The 24,064-nt window shown below is 46.0% G+C and overlaps 1 protein-coding gene across 9 annotated transcripts in view; it reads left to right on the forward strand.

Moving 5' to 3' along the window:
* Nucleotides 1-24,064, forward strand: part of MSH5 (mutS homolog 5) — a 216,587-nt gene that overhangs the window by 46,850 nt on the left and 145,673 nt on the right. For all 9 annotated transcript variants that reach the window (XM_068250397.1, XM_068250402.1, XM_068250400.1 and 6 more), the window contains exon 3: nt 2,678-2,801. In XM_068250397.1, coding sequence (XP_068106498.1) covers nt 2,678-2,801 — 124 coding nt within the window. The remainder of the gene's footprint in view (nt 1-2,677; nt 2,802-24,064) is intronic.

The raw sequence follows: 24,064 nt of genomic DNA on the forward strand, positions 1-24,064 counted from the left end.
GGTTAAAGGGCAGCTCATATGCCTCCAGCATTAGCCTCCTCAGAAGCGGGCGGTTTCCCGCGAGGTGCACTAAGGCGTTCCGTTCGCCTGGGGTTCCCTTTCTCTCTCTCTCCTTTGTGCTATTCCATGTGAGTACTTTGTGTCCTCCTCATTTGTTGTTCCCTCTATTTACTTGCATATTGTTTATTTTTACTGCATTGTCGTCTTCATTATTTTGTTGTTTATGCACTGAGCATTTACCTATTATATTTCCTATTGCACGTCGTCACCTTGTCATTTACCATTTTTGGTATCATGTATTGCACTTTATTGTTATTATGACATATATTTACTATATCTATTGACATTTTGGAACACAGAGGTCACCCTATTTCTATGGTGCTCACCATTATTGGGCTCTTAGGAGAGTTTATTTGTATTGTAATAAGCACTGCTGTGCTACTTTTGCCTATTATTTTCATCAGTGCTAGTATCCACTTGTTCACACATTTTTTGGGGGACCCCAGACCCACGGCCTTGTTTTTACATGTTTTTAATATTTTCATGATGTTGAAATAAAGATGAACTTTTTTGATATATTCTTACACTCTGGTCCAGTGTGGTGCTTGAAGAGCTACTTTCCTTTCCTTTCTTGTGTAGCTAAGAAGTGATCACTAAATAGATTTTAACCTCCCCGGCGGTATGATTTGTGCCGCGGGAGGGTTTTTTTCACTTTTTTTTAGCATGTAGCTAGCCTAGCGCTAGCTACATGCTTGCCCCCTCCCTGCTGCGCCCCCCCCCCCAGTACTCACCGATCGCTTGCCCATAAGGAAATCCCGTTCTGAACGGAATTTCCTTGAGGGCTTCCCCTGTCACCATGGCGACGAACGTTGTGACGTCATCGACGTCGTGACGTCACAGGGAATCCCGATCCACCCCATAGCGCAGCCTGGCGGCGATTGGCCAGGCTGCGCAAGGGGTATGCGGGGGGGCCCTGTATCGTGGCGAGTAGCAGCGCAATGGCGGCGGGCGGCGGCGATCGCAACAAACACACAGCTAGCAAAGTGCTAGCTGCGTGTTTGAAAAAAAAATTATGCAAATCGGCTCAGCAGGGCCTGAGGAATCCTCCACGGCGACTTACCCTGTGTCCAGCATGGGGTTACTGCTAAGGAGGTTAATATATGAATACAGCAGCTATGCGAGCAGCTTTCAGAGCAGATAAACTGTACTTACGAAGCTTTTCATTTGTAGACAAGCCAGCCAGCCAGAGAACCATGTGGCTGGTGGCCATTTGCACAAAGGACATTTTCTGTGTGCTTAGATTTCCCAGAAATGACATATTTTCACCTGACTTTAAGTAGATGTATTTTCTTCCCTTTTTATTTTCATACTGCGCTAATATTGTCTCTATAATTGTTGATTTTAATGATTTTCTGTATATATTAATTATTTATATTGCATTTATAATAAACGACTAAAAGTCATTTATTTGTTCAGCTACCCCTGCTATTCAGCCGCACAAACAGAACCCTAGCTTCTGAAGAGTCGCTACTATTGTTGATAGCTAGATAAAATAGAGTGTGTTTAACCGTTTTATTTGCAGGTATTAGTATCAGTGTAGAGGTCTCCTACACTTCTGTAGGAGTGGTGGCAGTTATACCCTGAAATAGTGTGTAATTTGTATTACTGTAACTCACAAGCTCCCTTCTGGCCTGTCTGCTGCCAAAATTCCAGCGGTTTCTGCGCACCAATTGCGACCACAGATTGCATGGTCTGTATGCTGAAACAGGTTGGAAGGCATTGTGCGGTCCGGCCACCAGGGGACGTGTGACACCCATGTCACGAGCTCGCGGAAAATTGCGTAGTGGGTACAGGCCTAAAGGGAACCTTAACTCTAAAAAAAAACATGAGTTTTACTTACCTGGGGCGTGTACCATCCCCCTGCAGCCATCCTGTGCCCTCGCAGTCACTCATGGCTCCTCTGGTCCCTTGCACATTACACCCGTAACGCGTAAAAATGTACTTGTTGATGTCTGCAATAGCTTCCTGCACCAGCGGGAATGCGTAAAAAAGGTATGCATGGCGGGCCGGCCGACTCCCAGTCGGCAAAAACGAAACTAGATGGCAGCAGGGGACCAGAGGAGCCATGAGTGACTGTGAGGGCACAGGATAGCTGCAGGGGGCTGGTACATGCCCTAGGTAAGTAAAACTCATGTTTTTTTTTTACAGTTAAGGTTCCCTTTAACTGAGAGGGGTATGGATGTTTCGTTTTAAACAATACCAGTTGCCTGACTATCCTGCTGAACTCTTTGGCTACAGTAGTAGCTGCATCACACACCTGAAACAAGCATGCAGCTAATCCAGTCTGACTTCAGTCAGAGCAACTGATCTGCATGCTTGTTGAGGGGCTGTGGCTAAAATTATTAGACATAAGATCAGCAGGAGAGTCAGGTAACTGGTATTTTTGTAAAAAGAAACTCCATAACCTTCTCAGTTTAGTTTTCCTTTAAGACAGGCTCTTTTCTCTAAAAACACACAGGGTGCAATGCTCTCTGTTTTCTTCATGTCCTGTGCAAGAGTTAAGGTCCTCATAGCTGGATTAGGAAGAGGTACATTTTACAGACACTTCTCTTTCAGGATAAGGTTGTGGATCCTCTTTTCAGTTGTCTGCATGTCCTCTCTCTTGTTTTCCCTGTAGATCTACCTTAGTGTATTGTGGCAGTCGGGGCTGCTCGCTGTCGCCTACTACAACTCAGGCGATTGCTCCATTCACTTCATGCCGGACACTCCAGAGACAGAACTGCTGCGACTGCTCAGCAGAGGTAGGTCCTGCTCTTCCATCCCTGAGGATCTCTTGCGGGGATATCAGAAGGGAACCAGCAAACTTTCACTCACTTATCAGGAATTGTCATATGTTGTCAGGGTTTTTTACAACTCACTGGGTCATATTAGACCCAAGTCACGGTTGTTTACAGGCGTGTGAATTAGTGGTTGTATAACTCTAGAAGGATACAGCAGCTGCAGCAACAGGTTTTGTTTTGTTTTTCATTTATTCCAGGTCAGCCTAAGCTTATTATTAATATTTAGTATTTATATTGCACTGACATCTTCAGCAGCGCTGTAGAGAGTATATAGTCTTGCCACTAATTGTCCCTCATAGGGGCTCACAATCTAATCCCTGCCATAGTCATACAGTATGTCCATCGTTGTCTAGGGCAATTTTAGGCTAAGTGCACACATAACATAGCGTGAAAGGCAGGGCTGTGGAGTCGGTACAAAAATCTTCCATCTCTGACTCCGACTCCTCAGTTTATGAAACCCCAACTCCGACTCCAGGTACCCAAAATGTCTCCGACTCCTCGACTCCGACTCCTTAGTCTAATACTTCACAGTGCTGTGGATTTTGTACAAAAATCATCCGACTCCTCAGTTTATGAAATCAACGACTCCAACTTCGACTCCGGGTGCCTAAAATTGCCCCGACTCTGACTCTACAGCCCTGGTGAAAGGCTGCGTTTTATGTCATGTTTTATGTTAATGTTGTGTCCGTTTTTGTGTGTTTTTGCTGCGTTTTACTGCATTTTTGCTGTGTTTGCGTTAGCAGTTTTTTTTTTACCGCACATGCGTTTTTAAAGCGTTTTGTGTGTGTTTTATTGCGTTTGAGGTTTGCATATACAAAACGCATATGCATTTTGTATGCATTTTTCATGCGTCTTTCTTTTGCATTTTATGCAATTCACTAGGAGGACAATAGGTAGCAGAAATATATCGTAAAACTATTTTTTTCCAGAAAATGCATGAAAAAAGCACACCATTGTGTTTCCATTGACTTTCACTATGAGCATTTTTCATGCGTTTATGAATATTATGCAACAAAACCAGCGCTTTTAAAAACGCATAGAAACACATATGCGTTTTTTCTTACGACCCATAGACTTCCATTAGTGGCAAAAACGCAGTTTTCCGCAACGCTAGCGTTTCTAATATGTGTGCAGCTAGCTTTAGGGAGAAGCCAATGAACCTATCTGTATGTTTTGTGGATGTATGAGGAAACTGGAGCGCCCGAAGGAAACCCACACAGACACAGGGAGTACATGTGAACTCTGTGTGCATAGTGCCCCAGGTGGGATTTGAGAATGAGAGTGCTAGCGACTGCCACCGTGCTGTGGATTCTGGATGACTCTGCAGTCACACAACTGGCAAGTTATCGGCCTTGCAGCCACCCCCCACTATGTTCCAGCATGATCCAGGGGCGCTCTTTTACCACCTTGCCAATATTTAGCTGTATTGGAGCATATGTAGCAAGTCCACCACCAACACATTTTGCAGAATAGGGAAAACTATCCGTGTACGTATTTGTATGCCGCCGGTTAGTCGGGCGCAGGGTGAGCCGAATGACGGCTTATCCTACACCCAGCGTTAAATACTATTCCACCTTCGAGTCATAGCTACTCTGAGGGAGAAGTATTTTGGGGTCCAGAACCCCAAATTACCCTTGTACAGGGTGCACAGTATAGCATTAGTACTGCTAATAATGGCTTATATGCTGTATTAAAAAATTGTTTATTTTGTATATAATGTAGATTTTGCACTTTAGCACTATAGCACTCTTGCACTTGGCACTTTTTCCCTGATGAAGCTTCCAATTAAGGAAGTGAAACATGTTGGAATTTGGTGGGGGGTGTGCTTTTGTCATAATATGTAATGTTGTTTAGGGAATGAGGACTTTCCTTCTTACATACTTGCCATAGTTCCCACATCATTAGTAGGATGTGTTCCTTAAAGAGAACCCGAGGTGGGGTTCTAAGAATATCTGCACACAGAGGCTGGGTCTGACTATACTGCCCAGCCTCTGTTGCTATCTCAATCCCCTCTAAGTTCCCCCTGCGCTCTGGTATGCCCTCATAAATCACAGCCGCGCTGTCGACACGCAGCGGGCTGTGTTTACCTCTGTACTGTCACTCTCGGCACTCCCCCCCCCCCCCCCCCCCCCGCCTCTTGCATAGCTCCGGTCCCCGCCCGCGTCCCTTCCCTCCAAACAGCGGGGAGGGAAGGGACACGGGCGGGGACCGAAGCTATGCAGGAGGCGGGGAGTGCAGCGAGAGTGACAGTACATAGGTAAACACAGCCCGCTGTGTGTCAACAGCGTGGCTGTGATTTATGGGGGACAGCAGAGCGCAGGGGGAACTTAGGGGAGATTGGGATAGCAACAGAGGCTGGGCAGTATAGGCAGACCCAGCCTCTGTGTGCAGATTTCATTCTTAGAACCCCACCTCGGGTTCTCTTTATTGCTAGGCAACTTGTTATAGGATTTTATTTTTGTTGCAGTAAAAGTAATTTTTTATTAGTCCACAGCAGGGCTATTCTGTGTATATATACTATAGAGGCGCTCAGCTCAGGTGCTCGGCGCCCAGCTCTGAAACAACCTACTTTGACCGATCCTACCAATAATTTAATTTCCTCACGTTCGCTACTTAGGAGTTACTCTGAAGCTGTGTACACATGCTAGATGAAACTTGTCTGAAGTGGCCAATAACAACCGCCTCTGCCGAAAATCTAGCATGTGTACAGCGGGGATGCCTCCCGACGCCCCGGCCAGAAAAATGCTAAGCAGATCGATTTGACCATGCACTGGCGGAAATCGATTTGGCCATGCACTGGCTCGAAGCAGTGTTCCCCCCTCCCCCCCCACTCAACCCTCCTGCTAAGTGTCAAACTGGGAGCTGAAAAAGCTGTGGAAATCCACCTGCTGGCCAAGCAGCAGAACCCCTGTGTTATCATCACTCCCAATAGTAATCTGCAGCAAGTCTTCACTGTGATCAGCAACACCTGATTACTGCTGCTTGGCCAGCAAATGGATTTCCTCAGCTTTCCCACCTCCCAGTCCGACAATGCTCCCGCTGTGACACGCTCCTTTCCCAGTCTTCCTTCCCTTCCTACAACCCCAACGTAATAAGACAGCCTTGAGGCTAGCAGCGTGTCTGCACATAGTGTTGGTGTTCGAATTCGGAACATGATTTCCTCATTCCCCTGAACACAACATTTAAGCCCTGAACCTGCGGACAGGCTTGGGGAATTCACTTACTTGAACTTCACAGCACATTTCAAGTGACTCCAATACTTCCTCCTTCGAAAGCCCAAAGGAGGAAGTACCGGTATCATGTGAGACGCACTGTGAAGAGCAAGTAAGTGAACGCCCCCTGGCTCTGTCCGCAGGTTCAGTGCTGAATGGTGCTAAAGTGTGGTGTGCAGAGGGATTCAGAATGGTGCTGTGAATTTGAACACCAACACTATCTGCAGGGCCGGATTTCTGGAAAGGCTACAAAGGCCTCGACTTTGGGCGGCTGAAGCTAAAAATGAAATAGGGGTTTCTACATATGAAAGAGAAGGCTACGAATGGGAAGCAACCTATGAAAAAGGGAAGCTGGTGCTCAAAGGAGCTGTTAAATAAAAGACGGGCTGCAGTACATGGATGATACACATGGAAGAGGGGGCTGCACATGGAATGGGAGGAGGGCTGCTATACATGGAAGGGGAGCCGCAACACACTTGGCCTAGGGGTGGAAAAAGTATAAATTCGGCCTTGACTATCTATCTGTACAGCCTCGGCCTTGCAGTGTTACCAGAGGGATCTGGTCCTGATCCCTGCTTGGCGACAGGCCTTAAACGCATCTGCTAGGCTTATTCTGCTCCTTCTTTCAGACTTCACACGAATACACTAACCACCTGAGTCTCCTACTAGAAAACATCTCCTGCATCCACCCTTTTCTTGCACAGGATAGAACAGAAATGCCAGTTCATGATCTCATTATGTCACACACAGATTACTGTAACACCCTCTTGTGTCATCTACCAGGGAATAGATTGGCACCTCTCCAAACTCTCCTAAAATCAGTTGCACAACTCATCCACCTTTCTTCCCACTCCTCACATGCTGCCTCCTCCGCCACTCCCTGCACAGCTGCCTTTCTCACCAGGAATCCAATTTAAAATTATTATACTAACTATACTAACCTATAATGCTCTTTGTAAGATAGCACCTTCTCCATTATTGGACTAAAACCTCATACACACACTAGGCTGTTTTTCGTCCGATGAGTCGGGTCGAGGCCATATCAGCCAAGAATGCAGTGTGTGTACAGGTCTGCCAAGGTCACTTAATGATCCAGCATGGCAGATCTTTAACTTGAGGCGATCGATAACGACCACAGGCTATACACCATAACTAGATACAGAAATCTACAGTAGGTGTATCCCTCTTTTAGAGCCATTAATTACTTATCAGCCTGGGGGCATTATATCTATGCCCCACAGGACTTCACCTAAAGTCCCAGGGGCGTAGATATATGTACCTCACTGGGATCCCGTGCTCGTGCTTGTTCCCATGCGTGTTCTTGTAGATGCCCATTAGTACACTGATCAGTGAATGGGAACACAGTTCCCATTCACTGATCAAAGTGCCTGTGATAAATGATCACTGGCATCAATGACAAAAGTGAAAGTAAAGCATACACATGTCACTTCCTGTGATGCGTGTATGCAGTAAACAGTACACACTATGAAAAAAGTGGGGGGACATCTAGTGGCTAAATAGTAAAATTACACCTACTTACATTCCATTAAATAAAAATACAGAAAAAAATATTAAGTAACCCCTTATCTCCCATCCCATAGTTACCAAAATAAAACACTTTTATAGAAAAAAAATAAAAAGGGGCCATTAAAAAAAAAAATTAGTTTCCTTAGGGACGTTTATATATATGTGTATGTATACATACATATATATACATATGTATATATATATATATATATATGTCATGGGGGTTTATTACTGTTATTTTTGCAGATAAGGGCTTCTAAATAGTGATGGACGGAAGACTGAAAAAATGCACCTTTATTTCCAAATAAAATATTGTCGCCATACATTGTGATAGGGACATCATTTAAATGATGTAATAACTGGGACAAATAGACAAAGAAAATATGTAGGTTTTTAGTAGCATGTATTATTTTAAAACTAAAATGGCTAAAAACTTAGAGATAATGATTTTTTCCCTTTTTTTTATTATTATTTCTGTTAAAATGCATTTAAAATAAAATAATTGTTAGCAAAAAGTTCTACCCAAACAAAGCCTAATTGGTGGCGAAAAAAACAAGATATAGATCATTTTGTTGTGATAAGTAGTGATAAAGTTATTGGCAAATGATCGCTGAAATGTGAAAATTGCTCTGGTCCATTCTATGCACAGAGGGAGATATTGCTTGCTTGCCAGCTGGAAAAAGCCATTATTTCCCACAATGCAATGAGGTTCACAGACAGCAAAATGCAGACACAGAAGTTCACTCCCATATCAGTCCTACTGTTATCACCTTTGGGAAAATGCCACAGCAGCTAATATGAAATGTTATAAGTATTTCTTTCTTTTTTCTTTCATGTTCAGGATTCCTGGTCAAGGTCAATATAGCTGATGTTTGGAGAAATCTTCTTACATTTCTGAAGTGTTAATTGGTTTTCCTTCAGGGCAGCCTGCTTTGCTTTATGTAAATACGCACTCTCTGTGCTCTTTGTTGTCACAGTGATTTATAGGTCTGCTGGTTCATAGTGAACCAAACCACATTTTTGAGTATTGCGAAGCAGATAGTTCTAGTTCAGCCTCCTGTCTGGAAACATATCATTTACTCATGGTGTACAGTACAGTGCTGAAAACTGAGTTTACGAATTAAACTCTGGCTGTCACATGACAGAGCATGAGAACTTGCAGAACTTTGCCACAAGGCTAATATATACAGTGGTGCCTATTTATTTATCTAAGTATTTATATAGCGCCGACATATATAACACAGCTCTGTACAGAGTATATTGTCTTGTCACTAACTGTCCCTCAGAGGGGCTCACAATCTAGTCTCTACCATAGTCATATGTATGTATCGTGTAGTGCATGTATGGTCTAGGGCCAATTTTTTGGGGGAAAGCCAATTAACTTATCTGTATGTTTTTGGGATGTGGGAGGAAATCGGAGTGCCCGGAGGAAACCCACACAGACACGGGGTGAACATACAAACTCCTTGCAGATGTTGACCTGGCTGGGATTCGAACCGGGGACCCAGCTCTTGCAAGGCGAGAGCGCTAACCACTACGCCACCGTGCTGCCCACAGGGGCCTGCCTACAGGTGTCTGCTGTGTCTAGTGGCGTAACTGGGAGTTGTGGACTAACAGTAAATAAGGGCACCAGGAAAAAAGGGCACAGGGTGAAGCTGAAATTTTAAAATATTGTCTAACACTATATTGTCCGTAATCCCCTTCCTAGCGCCTAACCCTAAGACCCCCCCCCCCCCCCCACTTTCTGACGCCTAACCCAAATTTCCTGCTTCCGATTTTGTTGGGCCCAGAGCAAAGTTTTTTGTTTAGCAATGGCAGCTTCCTTGTTCCATGGATATGAGTGGACATGAAAATATCCACAATATCCTCCTTTTTATCTCTTGTACTATGTACATTTTCCTATAGCAATATTATCTATATCAACTACTTCAGACATATGATCTCAGACAAGAAATGTCAGGCTTGATTTTCTAGTTTGCACTGAACACATCTGCTTGTACTAATCATAACTTATACTTGACTGATCTCTATGCTTTGTTGCACGCCTCTGCTCTTTGCCTTGCAGGACCTGGTTGCTATTTGCATTTTATTGCCCGCATATAATATCACTGCTATAGAAGCAATTCATTACCTCCCCAAGAGGAACTTTATCCAAGGATTGAACTTCTTCCCAATCTGTAGCTGATACCCCCTTTCCCATGAGAGATCTTTTCCTTTTCACTAATGGATCACCAGGGGAGTCTGCATGGCTGATATTGTAGTGAAACCCCTCCCACAGTGTGATGTCAGGACCATGGTCCTGACAGTTTGCTGCCTATGAACCTTGTTGCATTGTGGGAAACCTGTGATAAATCCAGCCTGTAAATCAGGGAGAGGAAAGATTTAACAATGGGCAAACACTGAATAAATAATTTATAAATGAATATTGTTAGCTATAAGCAATTTTATTCACATTATTTTCACTACAGTTTCTCTTTAAGTCTGCAGTCAGCTGTGACTTTTCAAAGATTTGAAAAAAAAAAAAGTATATTTCCAATAATAGTAATAGTTTGCTTTAAAGTGAACCACGAATGGGCACAGGAGCAGTTCCGATAAAGCCAATAGGACGAACAGGGATTTTTGGACAATCAACCTGAATTCTGTGCAATTAGATAAGGACCCGGGCTTCTGTGTATATTGGGCTCCTGAGACCCCATAAGGTAGCCATACATCAGGCAACTTGGCCTGATCGAATCAAATGAAAATCGGTGCCGCCAAGTGCATGCCCGACCGACAATGCGACCAATTTTGAGCCGAAATTGGTAGCATTAGTCAATTGCACATGCTGCAAGATGTAGGGCCGACTTACTCGATTGGGTGCGCGGCGGTAACGGCATGCGGTATCCAGCGATGAACATGACGAAACCCCTGGGGCTGTCCCCTCAATGTTAAAGAGACTCAGAGATCACGCATGTAAAGTTCTGATACTTACCCAGGGCTTTCTCCCGCCCCATAAACATGCCTGAGTCCCACGCCATCCTCCTGCGGTCTGCCGTTCAGCCTCGGTGAGCTCTGTTATCAGGCTCAGTGACGTCAGTCCGGGACTACTGCGCATGCGTGGGAGGTCTGAGCATGCGCAGTAGACCCTGACTGGCATCGACTGAGCCTGTTACCGGGGCCCACTGCAGACCGCGGAAGGATGGCGAGGGACTCTGACGTGTTTATGGGGCGGGAGAAAGCCGCGGGTAAGTATCAGAACTTTACATGCGTGATCTCTGAGTCTCTTTAAGTGCTCCCCCCTGGTGGCCAGTGCAAGTGATACATTAGCTGTTTGTCCTCCCCTGGCTCCAGGCACACTCTGTTCTCCATACATGCGCACCCCACGTGTTTGCTTAGTAACAGCGTGTGTGACAGACTTCACACACATGGCCACGTTACTAGGCAACCATGTGGTGCGCGTTTATAGAGAATAGAGAGCCCGGAGCGAGCGGAGGACAAGAGGCGGACACAGAAAGGTAATGTATCATTTGCACTGAGCACCGGTGGGACATTTGACATTAGGAGTAACAGCGTCTGGTCGGCGAGGCGGCCGGATGTGGCGTCACAAAACCGATTCCTGATAATTTTCGGCATGAAATTGGCCTGCGGTGTATAGGCAGCCGACAGATTTCTCTCCGATCAGATTTGATTGGAGAGAGATTTGGTTGAATCTGCTCATCGACGCTAGATGTATGGCTACCTTTACACATTGGCCCAAAGTTTTGTAAAGATAATGCCAGTACACAAGCTGAAATTTTCTCAGGGCTAGATCAGGCTGCTGCCGGCTCCTCTCCCTCTTGATGGCCTTGGCCAGGCCATGTGGCCAGCAGAAACAGCTTGGTGTGTAAATAGTGGAAACCTAATGCCATGCCTCTGATGCCAGAGATGTTAGGCTAAGGTGAGTGGTGGAGAGCGAGGTGCATGGTCAGGGGTAGGTGAAGATGTCACCATAGAGGAGGCCTAGCCAAACTAATGTACAAGGTAATCCGGTGATGTTCAGGAAGATCCTGGGACTTTGTTCCATATGTTTAGTAGCAATTACTGCATAGTATGCAATCTGATTACCTTAGTATGCTGCAAATCTCTAAAGGGTTTTAATTTGAGACATTATAGCTGGCAGCTCCTCTTTAAAGGAAACTTGAAGAATAATAAAATAATAAAGTTCCACTTACCTGGGGCTACCGCCAGCCCCCTACAGCCACCCTGTGCCCGCAACATCACCAAACAATCCATTGTTCCCCCCCACTGTGGCTCACTTTCGCTTTTTTAACTCGCCTGCCACTGCTTGCGCGTCCACGTTTGTGCTCCCATTGCCGGGAGTGTACTGCGCAAGCATAGTAGAGATTTTCTCGTACTTGCCCTGCGCAGGATGCCCACCGGCAACGGGACCGTGTATGAAGGATGCGTGGCCGCACAGGCGCAGTGGACGTCGACTTGCAATTTTCCAAGAATAAAAGTGAGCCTTGGCGGGGGACCGGAGGATTGTTTGGTAATGTAGCAGGCACTGGGAGGGGCGTCCTATTTAGTCAGGTGATTGAAGCAGGCGAGCTAAAGAACTGCATGCTGCTGGTAGACAACCCTCCATTTTTATAATTGAGTTGTACTTCTGACTGTGTTCCCACTTAGATATTTTCTCTAACCTGTTGTCCTTGGAATCAACATTAAGGGCCATTCAAGAAAGAAGAGATACGGGCACTGCTGCATAAAATCCCTTTATTGTGGCCGGGTTACAGAGTGGTCAGCAGCGGGGGGAGAGGGTTTGCCTGACAGCTGTTTCGCAAGTATACAACTTGCTTCTTCAGAGGCCTCTGAAGAAGCAAGTTGTATACTTGCGAAACAGCTGTCAGGCAAAGCCTCTCCCCCCACTGCTGACCACTCTGTAACCCGTCCACAATAAAAGGATTTTATGCAGCAGTGGCCGTATCTCTTCTTTCTTCAAGACGCCTTGGCATATCGGTGCACGTTGTAGGTAAGCCCATCTGTGGCCGTTCCATCCCTGCCGCATACTGGTGCCAGTTTTTCTATTGTTCTCTCCTCCTGCATTATTTAAGGGCCCATTCATACTTGCTAGCATTTTGCGCAAGTGATTTTACAGCGATTATCGCTGTAAAAAACACTGGATACTTCCGCGATTTCAGAGCGATCGCAGTCAGTGCTTTACTGTGCCGCGATCACTCCGGAATTGCAGCAAAAATGCTACAGGTAACGCGTTTGCAATTGGCGATAATTGCAAACCGCCCGGGATCAGCGGCAATTGCGTCAGTGAGAACACTTCCATTGGGAAACAAAGCACTAGCACTTTCAACAGCTCTAGCGTTTTAGCAATCAATGGGAATTCCCGCTAATCGCTTAGGTGTAAATGGGTCCTAACTGAACCAGATAATGACATTTCTTCTTCCAAACAAGGATCCATACTGAAGTGAAAATCCACCAGGGGATGTTACCATTTCCCACGCTATCCAAAGCAAGCAAAAATAATCATTTGGTCTGGAGTTCCTCTTCAATAAAAGCATTCAGCTGTACCATAAATAGTATTCTGAAGTTCTCAATGTATATTAATTATAGTTAGGGCCAAAAGAAACAGAGATCTGAAATGTTCTTGTTAAACAGGAACAGCAGTGCAAATAATGTAGTAATTAAAATTGCTTATTTGTTTTTTACAATATTTATACATTTTTTTAGTCAGTGTTTACCCATTGTAAAATATTTGCTCACCCTGATTTACATTCTGAAATGTATCACAGGTGGTGACATCTTTAGACCTGTCAGGTGATCTCTGTGAAGCGTTTGTTTACTGAGAGTTCTAAAGAAAGTAGAAAATGTCAGGGCTGTACAAAAATCCACAGACTCCGACTCCTCAGTTTAGGATTCCTCCGACTCCTCTAATTTGCATATTACAATCTTGTTGATTGAAAGTATGTTACATGAAATTCGTCTCTTAACTGCCAACGCTTAGGAATTTTAAAAGACAACTGAAGTGAGAAGGATATGGAGACTGCCATATTTATTCCCTTTAGTCATAGACTAAAACTAGTCCTTGGTAAGAGTACTTGTAAAAGGTACAGACCGGAACAAAGAACATATATCAGGCCCTAGGCAATGTAAGTGTGGGTGCATGTAAGAATGATGTGCAGGTACTCTGCAGGGGAATAAGGAGATTCTTCCCCTATTACACATTCTTCATGCACAATCTGAACCAGGTTTATGGGTGATAGACAACACCTCTGTGTTCAATGCGCACAACATTCTCAGTGGATTTCCTGCAGCTCTGTGGGGAGTGCAAATGTATAGTACTACTGTGTAACAAAGTAAACCTGACACAGATGAAATTAAAGTTTTATACATACCTGAGGCTTCCTCCAGCCCCCTTCAGGCTAATCAGTCCCTCGCTGTCCTCCTTCGCCACCTGCATCTTCTGCTATGAGTCCAGGTGCTTGAGCCAGTCTGGCGTAGTGTGCATGCACACACTCCGCCGCCGGGAGCGTACTACACCTGCGCAGCACTATTGCGCAGGTGCAGAATGTTCCTGGCTGTGGAAGCGGCATACAGCCGGACTGCGCTGACTGGCTGAATTCCCAGGACTCATAGCAGAAGATCCAGGTGGTGGAGGTAGACAGCGATGGACTGATTAGCCTGAAGGGGGCTGGAGGAAGCCCCAGGTATGTATAAAACGTTTCTTTTCATCCTTCTCAGGTACCATTTCAATTCACTTTATTGTCATTGTGTAACACAACGAAATTACTTTTCATGACAACCCCACGGTGCATATAGGGAACATAGTGATAGTAACAAGGAAGAGAAGAAATTATACAAGTATGCCAGGTATTACAGATGTTTAAACAATTTGTACACAGTGTTAATTATTTCAGAGAGGATTCAGAGTTTATCAAGTTTATGGCGGATGGGAAAAAGCTGTCTTTCAGTCTGTTTGTGTGTGTGCGGATTGATCTAAAACGTTTACCTGATGGAAGGAGCTCAAACAGGGCATTTCCAGGGTGAGTGTTGTCCTTGATAATGTTTTTGGCCCTTCTCAAGCTGCGAGTATTATACAAAAGTTCCAGTGATGGCAGTTCAGTGCCAATAATGGCTTCTGCTGTTTTAACAACTCGCTGCAGGGCTTCTCTAGTAGCATTCGTGCAGCTGTTGTACCAGGCAGTCATGCAATTGGTCAGAACGCTTTCTATAATGCATCTGTAGAAATTAACCAGCAGCTTCTGTGGGAGGTTAGCGCTCCTTAGTTTTCTCAGAAAGTAGAGGCGTTGTTGTGCTTTGCCAGTTAGAGCTAAAGCATTGTCAGCCCAGGACAGGTTCTCTGCGATGGTGACTCCAAAAAATTTGAAGCTGGAAACTCTCTCCACAGCCTCTGCATTGATCATTAGCGGTAGGTGAGTAGTCTTTTTGGTGGTCCTAAAGTCCAGAATAATTTCTTTGGTCTTCTTTGTATTTAATAACAGGTTGTTAATGTCGCACCATGCAGTCAGGTTCCTAACTTCTTCTCTGTATGCAGCTTCCTCATTGTCTGATATAAGCCCAATGACAGTCGTATCATCTGCAAACTTAACAATTACGTTTGAGGTATGGATAGGCTGGCAGTCATGGGTGAAAAGTGCATAGAGGAGAGGGCTTAATACACAGCCCTGTGGCACGCCAGTGCTCAGGGTAAGGGTGGAGGATGTCTGTTTTCCTAGTCTGACAGTTTAACCTCCTTGCCGGTCTAAAAAATCCGGCAAGGAGGCAGCGCCGCACATTTTTTTTTTTTTTAAAATCATGTAGCGAGCCAAGGGCTCGCTACATGATAGCCGCTAAGCGGCGGCATCCCCCCACCCACTCCGATCGCCTTCGGCGATCAGAGTATGCAGGGAATCCCGTTGAGAACGGGATTTCCTGCAGGGCTTCCCCGGTCGCCATGGCGACGGGGCGGGAAGACGTCACCGACGTTATGGACGTCGGGACGTCATAGGGAATCCCGATCCGCCCCTCAACGCTGCCTGGCACTGATTGGCCAGGCAGCGCAGGGCTCTGGGGCGGGGGGGAGCGACTCGGCGCGGCGGATCGGCGGCGAGCGGCGGCGATCGGAAGTTACAAGCAGCTAGCAAAGTGCTAGCTGCTTGTAACAAAAAAAAAAATTATGCAAAACGGCCCAGCGGGGCCTGAGATATCCTCCTGCGCAGGTTACCCCGAGCTGAGCTCGGGATAACCGGCAAGGAGGTTAAGGGCGATTAGTAAGGAAGTCCAATAACCAAGTACATATGGAGGGAGCAAGACCTAGTGCATGGAGTTTGTTGGTCAGCTGGCTAGGTACAATGGTGTTAAATGCTGAGCTGTAGTCAACAAAGAGCATCCTAACATAGGAGTTGGGCTTTTCCATGTGTGAGAGGGCAGCATGGAGAGCTACACAGATGGCATCCTCAGTCGATCTATTTGTTCGGTAAGCAAACTGGTGTTGATCTAGATTTGCTGGGATGGAGACCTTTATGTGTGTGGCTACCAGTCGTTCAAAGCACTTGGCGATGACAGGGGTTAGAGCAACTGGTCGATAATCATTAAGACAGGTTATCCTAGGATTTTTTGGGACGGGCACAATGGTTGTAGATTTAAGGCATGATGGAACTACACCCAAGGACAGAGAGAGGTTGAATATTTGTGTAAAAACTTTCGCTAGTTGACCAGCTCTGGCCTGGAGCACACATCCTTGCACACCATCAGGACCTGCAGCTTTCCTGGTGTTGATATTTGTGAGTGCTTGCTGCACTTCATGTATGTGAAGGATTAATGGCTGTGAGTCTGTAGTGGGCCCAAAGTTGACTGGAGGCCGATTGTTGTCTTTTTCAAATCTAGCAAAGAAGTTGTTAAGTTCCTCTGCTAGGCTGGGGATGTTATTGTCCAGTGTATATTGAGTGCTATTCTTCTTTTTGTAATCTGTGAATAGTTGAATGCTTTGCCACATCCTCCTTGGGTTTGAGTCATTTTCAAAGTTTTCCTCAATCCTTTGTTTGTATTTAAGTTTTGCATTTCGTATGCCTTTTTTCAGACTTGCTCTGGCTGAAGAATATGCGTCTTTGTGCTGTATTTTAAAAGCTTTGTTTCTATTCTTTAGAAGTCCCTTGAGTTCTTTTGTTATCCATGGTTTATGATTTGGGTAAACCGTAATTCTTTTGTTGACAGTGATGGTGTCCACACAGAAATTAACATATGACAATACAGAGGAAGTACTCGTCTCCAGGTCTGTTTCATGAAGGAAAATATCCCAATCCGTATTTTCAAAGCAATCTTGGAGCTGAGAGACGCAGTCTCAGGCCAGACTTTACCAGACTTGCTAATTGGTTTAGCAGTGTTGATAATGGCTTTGTATGCGGGAATAAGAAACAAAGATAGATGGTCAGACTGTCCCAGTGGGGGGCATTGGGTGATCTTATAGGCACTTTTTATGTTTGTATAGACATGATCCAAGGTGTTTTCTCCTCTGGTTTTACAGTCCACATGCTGATAAAATCTGGGAAATACCTTCTTAAGATTTGCTTGGCTAAAATCTCCAGCAATGATGAAAATTGCATCAGGGTGTAAATTCTGTTGCTTACTAATGATATCAAACAGTTGTTCATTTGCTGACTTAGTATTGGCATGAGGTGGAATGTATACTGCCATAATTATAATAACTGTATGTTCCCTGGGTAGGTAAAACGGTCGACATCTCAGCATTAAATATTCCACATCAGGTGAACAAGACTTGTTGATTATGTTTACGTTAGTGCACCAAGCATTATTGATATAAACACATAGTCCTCCACCTGTTTTCTTGCCAGAATCATGCGTTCGATCAGCACGGTGAAGCGTGTGACCTGCAAGCTCAACTGCAGCGTCTGGTATGGAGGGGTCCAGCCATGTCTCCGAAAAAATCAAAAGGCAACAGTGTCAGGAACCGGCCCGCGGCACGCCTGCGTATACGGTTCCCGACTGCGGGTTTGACCAGATTAAGCGGGGAACAGCCTTATTTAAGCTACAAACAAGGCTGGAACCCCTCAAACACTTCTCACTGCCACCACTAGCTGTTCGCTAGACACTTCCACTCTGCTGTCGAGTCCTCAGCGCGCACTCCGCGTTTTCGTATTTGGGTCAGCTTTGCGCTTAGGCCAAATACGGGAACGCCACGCACCCACACACACACACAGTTGCAATCTTACACTGTCGTGAAGCAAAGACCCACTAACAGTCGTTCCGAACGATACTGTTAGCCACTCTGCTGTCGCTACTCGCACTGGCGTTGTTCGTACGTTGGGTCAGCTGCGCGCTTAGGCCAACGTATGACAAACGCCCCCACACACAATGCAATTACAATTTCATACGGTAGTGTTGCTCAAGCGTACAATTAGGCATGAACTTATACACGGTTACACTTCAGTCTCTTCTAGGCTATGAGTGTTAGTTTAGTACGGCAGAAGTCAAACTTATTAAATAATAATTTAATATTCTAGAAAAACATAGAACAGTGCAAAACTTAATATATACAAAAAGATTACAAAAAACAAAGTAAAAATGTTACAAGATAAAAGTTACAAAAATAACACACAAAGCGATTTTGCTTACCAAAATAAACGGGAAATAAACGTACCAGCGTATCGATCTGGTGTTGTTGCGGGCGGTACGCACTTCTGGTCAGGAACCAGGTTAGTTCTAGCCGTGTGAGCTACCTCCAAGAACTACAAGTTGTGGCTATCCTAGCTGCGGTTTTATACTATGAAATACGCCTGGAGGCTGTAAGCCTGTGTGGACGGGGGGAAGCTAGATTTAATAACATCCTCAGACATAATTTGATTTCCCAGGTAAAAGTCTACTATACATCAAAGATTGTGAAGTTAGGCTTTCAACTCCAGGTGAAAACTTGATTAAGGCGTTTTCCTGTCTCCGTTCTCAGACATAAATGGGATTTCCAGAGATCCACATACATGAAAAGGGTACTATAGCACACACACAAAACAAAAGACTTCCTTCACTTCCAATCTCCCCAGGTTACAGGTGACAATTGATTAAGGCTTTCACATTGCAGCAGGATGTCCTGTGTGATAGGTGACTGGTCGTATTCACTGAAGACCTCTTTAGATGCAAATGTAGGTCTAGTGACCCACCCACACAAATACAGGAACAGTCAATGAATCTAGCCTGCATCTCTACACCTTTGACATACCACAGCAGATATAAAAATGGGAAAATGAAAATATATTAGTGTATTATCCTTAACAGCATCAGCACCCCAATATATCTCCACACCTCCGCCGTTAACTTGGTGCAAGGCAGACGATCTTCCCAGATCATCCTGCCAGCACCTACACTGTTGGTTCTGCTTGACGGGACAGCCCGTCCGCATTCCCATGATTGCTCCCCTTCCAGATGGCGCTGGCAGGTGAATCTAACGCATCATCCTGCCAAAGCCTACATTGACGGCCTGGCCGGGTGGGGAAACCCTTTAGCATCCTCAGGAGGGTTCCCCACCTGTCAGTTAGCTCCAAGCTACACGACTGGAAAGCTAGGTCAGGTTGCTGCAATGTGTCGTTGCCCTTGGCAACCTGACGTAACCAACCAGGGGAATGTGGGTCAGTGGCGACCGTGAATTCGCAACCATAGAGACTGTGCTGCAACTGGGGAAGGGTTCCAACCGTCGCTACACGCACTCTCTCTATAGTGGCAGGAGCTATCTCTCGGTCCCTTTGGGGAACGAGTATCTGCCGGTCTGCCTCCTCCACTTCGGACAGCTCCGAGGGAATAACTTCCCAGAACCCTCTCAACCTGCCCCTCCCAGCTGGTGACCTGCTGGCTAGCCCCCTGAGCTCTTCCAGGCTGCTGTCAAATCGAACAGCCCCAGAGAGCTCAGTGCTGCCTGTCACACATTCTAGGAAGGCTGCAGACGGAGAGGCTCCTGGGCCATCCGGGCCAGGTTCCGAATTGGATGTGGCTGACCCAGCAACAGTTGCCACTTCGGTGGACAGTCCCTCTGCTGTAGACCCGCTAGCACTGCGGGTTACCACTGCAGCTGAGGGAGTGCCCACCTTACACACATCATAAATCACGTCACATTTTGTCTTAAAACCATCTGAAGGGGAAAGATCTGGCCTGGTGCCGTCTGCCCCTTCAGTGGACAGTCCATCTGCTGCAGCCCAGCGAGCGCCGCTGGTTACTCCGGCAGCTGACGGAGTGTCCACATGACACACAGCATTATGTAGCACAACACATATGCCATCAGCATTATCATCCCTACATATATTGTCATTTGGGACATCACATAAAACCTCCACATTATCTGTATCATTACACACATTGCTACTCAGCACTTCACAATTATCATCAACAGTTCCTGCATCGATCGCCTCGATAGTCCGTGCGTCATAAATGACATCATCAGTTTCTGCATTCTCTGTGTCAACAGGTCCCACTCCAGGCCTAGGCACTGGAGACTCACTAGGGCTGGCTCCTAGTACACAGTCCATAGCCCCTGGGGCCTCTCCAGCACTCCCCACTTGCACAGCATTATCAAACAGTACCTTGCAAGAGTCCAGAACTTCTGCTGGGGATGCAGGCTCCACAGGGTTTGGAGTAGGCTCATACCGGGCCACTAACCGTCCCAGGTCAGTACCCAGCAAAACGTTGGTGGGGATTTTGTCAGTTACCCCAACTTCTTTCAGTCCGCTGCCGGCCCCCCAATCCAGGTGGACCAAGGCGGTGGGTATGGCGGGGGTGACACCCCCAATTCCTCTGACAGCAATCATTTTCCCAGGTATGTACTGCTCCGGGTTCACAAGCTGGGGATGTATGAGAGTCACTTCTGCTCCAGTGTCTCTCAGCCCAGTGGCAACTGTACCCCCAACCGTGACAAGCTGCAGATTCTCTGCATAGCCAGTAGCATTCCTGGTAGCACACAAAGCCGTTGGGACTTCACTGGGGTTTGAGGCCTCACTGGATTTTGGGGCCTCCCTCTTCCTCTCTGGGCAAGTCGTGCTGATATGACCCACCCTGTCACATACAAAGCATTTCCGAGTGTCAGTGGTTGGTTGCCTGAATCCAGGAGACAGCGGTGCTTGCCTCCTCTGGGTGCTGGGTGAAACAGGTTTAGCCCTCTGTTCTCCTCTCCAGCTGGGCGTAGTAGTCCTCCGGGACTCAGGTGCTCTATGGGCGGTGTAGGCATCGGCCATTTCCGCAGCCTCATCCACTGTCTTTGGTTCTCGATCCAGCACAAACAGCCGGACCTCAACAGGGCAAGTGTGGAGGAACTGGTCTTTTATTATCAGTTCCTGCAGGGCATCAAAGGTTTCAACAGCCAGTCCTTTTACCCACTGCTGGAAGGCAGTGCGCAGGTTGCAAGCATGATCCAGGTAACTGTCATTAGGACCTCGCTGCACTGTCCTGAAACGTTTGCGATACACCTCTGGCGTGAGGTGGTATCGCGCAATGATGGCTTTCTTAATTGCCTCAAAGTCTGTTTCTTCCTCCTGGGGGAGACTCACAAACGCCTCCAGGGCCTTGCCTCTCAGCCCTGGTGTGAGGTATCTTGCCCACTGCTCACGGGGCACCCCATACTGCCGACAAGTCCTTTCAAACCCCTGTAGGAAAGTGTCTATGTCAGAGTCCTTGTCCATAGCGGGGAACTTATCCAGGGGGATTCTGTGGACTCGCTCACCTTCGCGTTCTGCGGGTCCAGCAGACCGGTTCTGCTGCTGAAGTTTAGCCAGCTCCAGCTGGTGTCGCTGTGCAACTTGTTCCCTCTCGGCCTGGTGTCTTTCCCTCTCGGCCTGGTGTCGCCGTTCCGCGTGTTCCTTCTCTGCCTGTCGGTGCAGTAGGATCAGCTTTAGGCGCAGTTCGGGCTCAGCCGAACCTAGTAGCTGTAGGTCGGCTTCCAGAGATGTCATCTCCAAGTTCGGTGGATCATCCAGGACATCGTCTCCACTCGCATTCTGTGGCAGGAGCGATTCCTCCTCTGTCGTGTCGTGAGCTGCATCCGCTGACGTTGAAGCACGGGCTTGCTCTGCCGCATCATGCTCCTCGAGCGCACGAACTAACTGCTCCTTAGTCTGGCCGCTCACCGTCTCGATGCCTTTGTGCTCACACAGGTTGAGTAGTATCTCCTTGTTTTGCCTTGCATAGCTGGATGCTTTCAGAGCCATCGTGTTGCAAAAAATAAAAAGAAAAAAAAAGGGGGGGGGAGGGAAAGCAAACACCAAGTGTGTATCTTTGAACAAAAAAAAAAGTATATAGATTCTGCACTGAGTAGACTTCTGTAGGCTAGTTACTTCTAGCAAGCTTCCAGCCTTTAGTACTCAGAATAGCGAGCTAAACTGCGTACTAATGTACTAAACGATCCCACCACTGCCAGCCAATTATGTCAGGAACCGGCCCGCGGCACGCCTGCGTATACGGTTCCCGACTGCGGGTTTGACCAGATTAAGCGGGGAACAGCCTTATTTAAGCTACAAACAAGGCTGGAACCCCTCAAACACTTCTCACTGCCACCACTAGCTGTTCGCTAGACACTTCCACTCTGCTGTCGAGTCCTCAGCGCGCACTCCGCGTTTTCGTATTTGGGTCAGCTTTGCGCTTAGGCCAAATACGGGAACGCCACGCACCCACACACACACACAGTTGCAATCTTACACTGTCGTGAAGCAAAGACCCACTAACAGTCGTTCCGAACGATACTGTTAGCCACTCTGCTGTCGCTACTCGCACTGGCGTTGTTCGTACGTTGGGTCAGCTGCGCGCTTAGGCCAACGTATGACAAACGCCCCCACACACAATGCAATTACAATTTCATACGGTAGTGTTGCTCAAGCGTACAATTAGGCATGAACTTATACACGGTTACACTTCAGTCTCTTCTAGGCTATGAGTGTTAGTTTAGTACGGCAGAAGTCAAACTTATTAAATAATAATTTAATATTCTAGAAAAACATAGAACAGTGCAAAACTTAATATATACAAAAAGATTACAAAAAACAAAGTAAAAATGTTACAAGATAAAAGTTACAAAAATAACACACAAAGCGATTTTGCTTACCAAAATAAACGGGAAATAAACGTACCAGCGTATCGATCTGGTGTTGTTGCGGGCGGTACGCACTTCTGGTCAGGAACCAGGTTAGTTCTAGCCGTGTGAGCTACCTCCAAGAACTACAAGTTGTGGCTATCCTAGCTGCGGTTTTATACTATGAAATACGCCTGGAGGCTGTAAGCCTGTGTGGACGGGGGGAAGCTAGATTTAATAACATCCTCAGACATAATTTGATTTCCCAGGTAAAAGTCTACTATACATCAAAGATTGTGAAGTTAGGCTTTCAACTCCAGGTGAAAACTTGATTAAGGCGTTTTCCTGTCTCCGTTCTCAGACATAAATGGGATTTCCAGAGATCCACATACATGAAAAGGGTACTATAGCACACACACAAAACAAAAGACTTCCTTCACTTCCAATCTCCCCAGGTTACAGGTGACAATTGATTAAGGCTTTCACATTGCAGCAGGATGTCCTGTGTGATAGGTGACTGGTCGTATTCACTGAAGACCTCTTTAGATGCAAATGTAGGTCTAGTGACCCACCCACACAAATACAGGAACAGTCAATGAATCTAGCCTGCATCTCTACACCTTTGACATACCACAGCAGATATAAAAATGGGAAAATGAAAATATATTAGTGTATTATCCTTAACAGCATCAGCACCCCAATATATCTCCACAAACAGTCTCTCATAGTTTTATACGTGGAGATATCCAGTCGGAGCTCATCCATTTTATTTGCGAGGGATCTCACATTTGCAAGCAGTGCGCTGGGTAGAGGGGTTTTATGTGGAGTAGCTCTCAGTCTAGTTACATAGTTACATAGTTATTTTGGTTGAAAAAAGACATACGTCCATCGAGTTCAACCAGTATAAAGTACAACACCAGCCTGCTCCCTCACATATCCCTGTTGATCCCGAGGAAGGCGAAAAAACCCTTACAAGGCATGGTCCAATTAGCCCCAAAAGGGAAAAATTCCTTCCTGACTCCAGATGGCAATCAGATAAAATCCCTGGATCAACATCATTAGGCATAACCTAGTAATTGTAGCCATGGATGTCTTTCAACGCAAGGAAAGCATCTAAGCCCCCTTTAAATGCAGGTATAGAGTTTGCCATAACGACTTCCTGTGGCAATGCATTCCACATCTTAATCACTCTTACTGTAAAGAACCCTTTCCTAAATAAATGGTTAAAACGTTTTTCCTCCATGCGCAGATCATGTCCTCTAGTCCTTTGAGAAGGCCTAGGGACAAAAAGCTCATCCGCCAAGGTATTATATTGCCCTCTGATGTATTTATACATGGTAATTAGATCCCCTCTAAGGCGTCTTTTCTCTAGACTAAATAAACCCAGTTTATCTAACCTTTCTCGATAAGTGAGACCTTCCATCCCACGCATCAATTTTGTTGCTCGTCTCTGCACCTGC

The sequence above is a fragment of the Hyperolius riggenbachi genome, chromosome 8 (genome assembly GCF_040937935.1).
Source record: "Hyperolius riggenbachi isolate aHypRig1 chromosome 8, aHypRig1.pri, whole genome shotgun sequence".
In the NCBI taxonomy this organism is placed as follows: Eukaryota; Metazoa; Chordata; class Amphibia; order Anura; family Hyperoliidae; genus Hyperolius; species Hyperolius riggenbachi.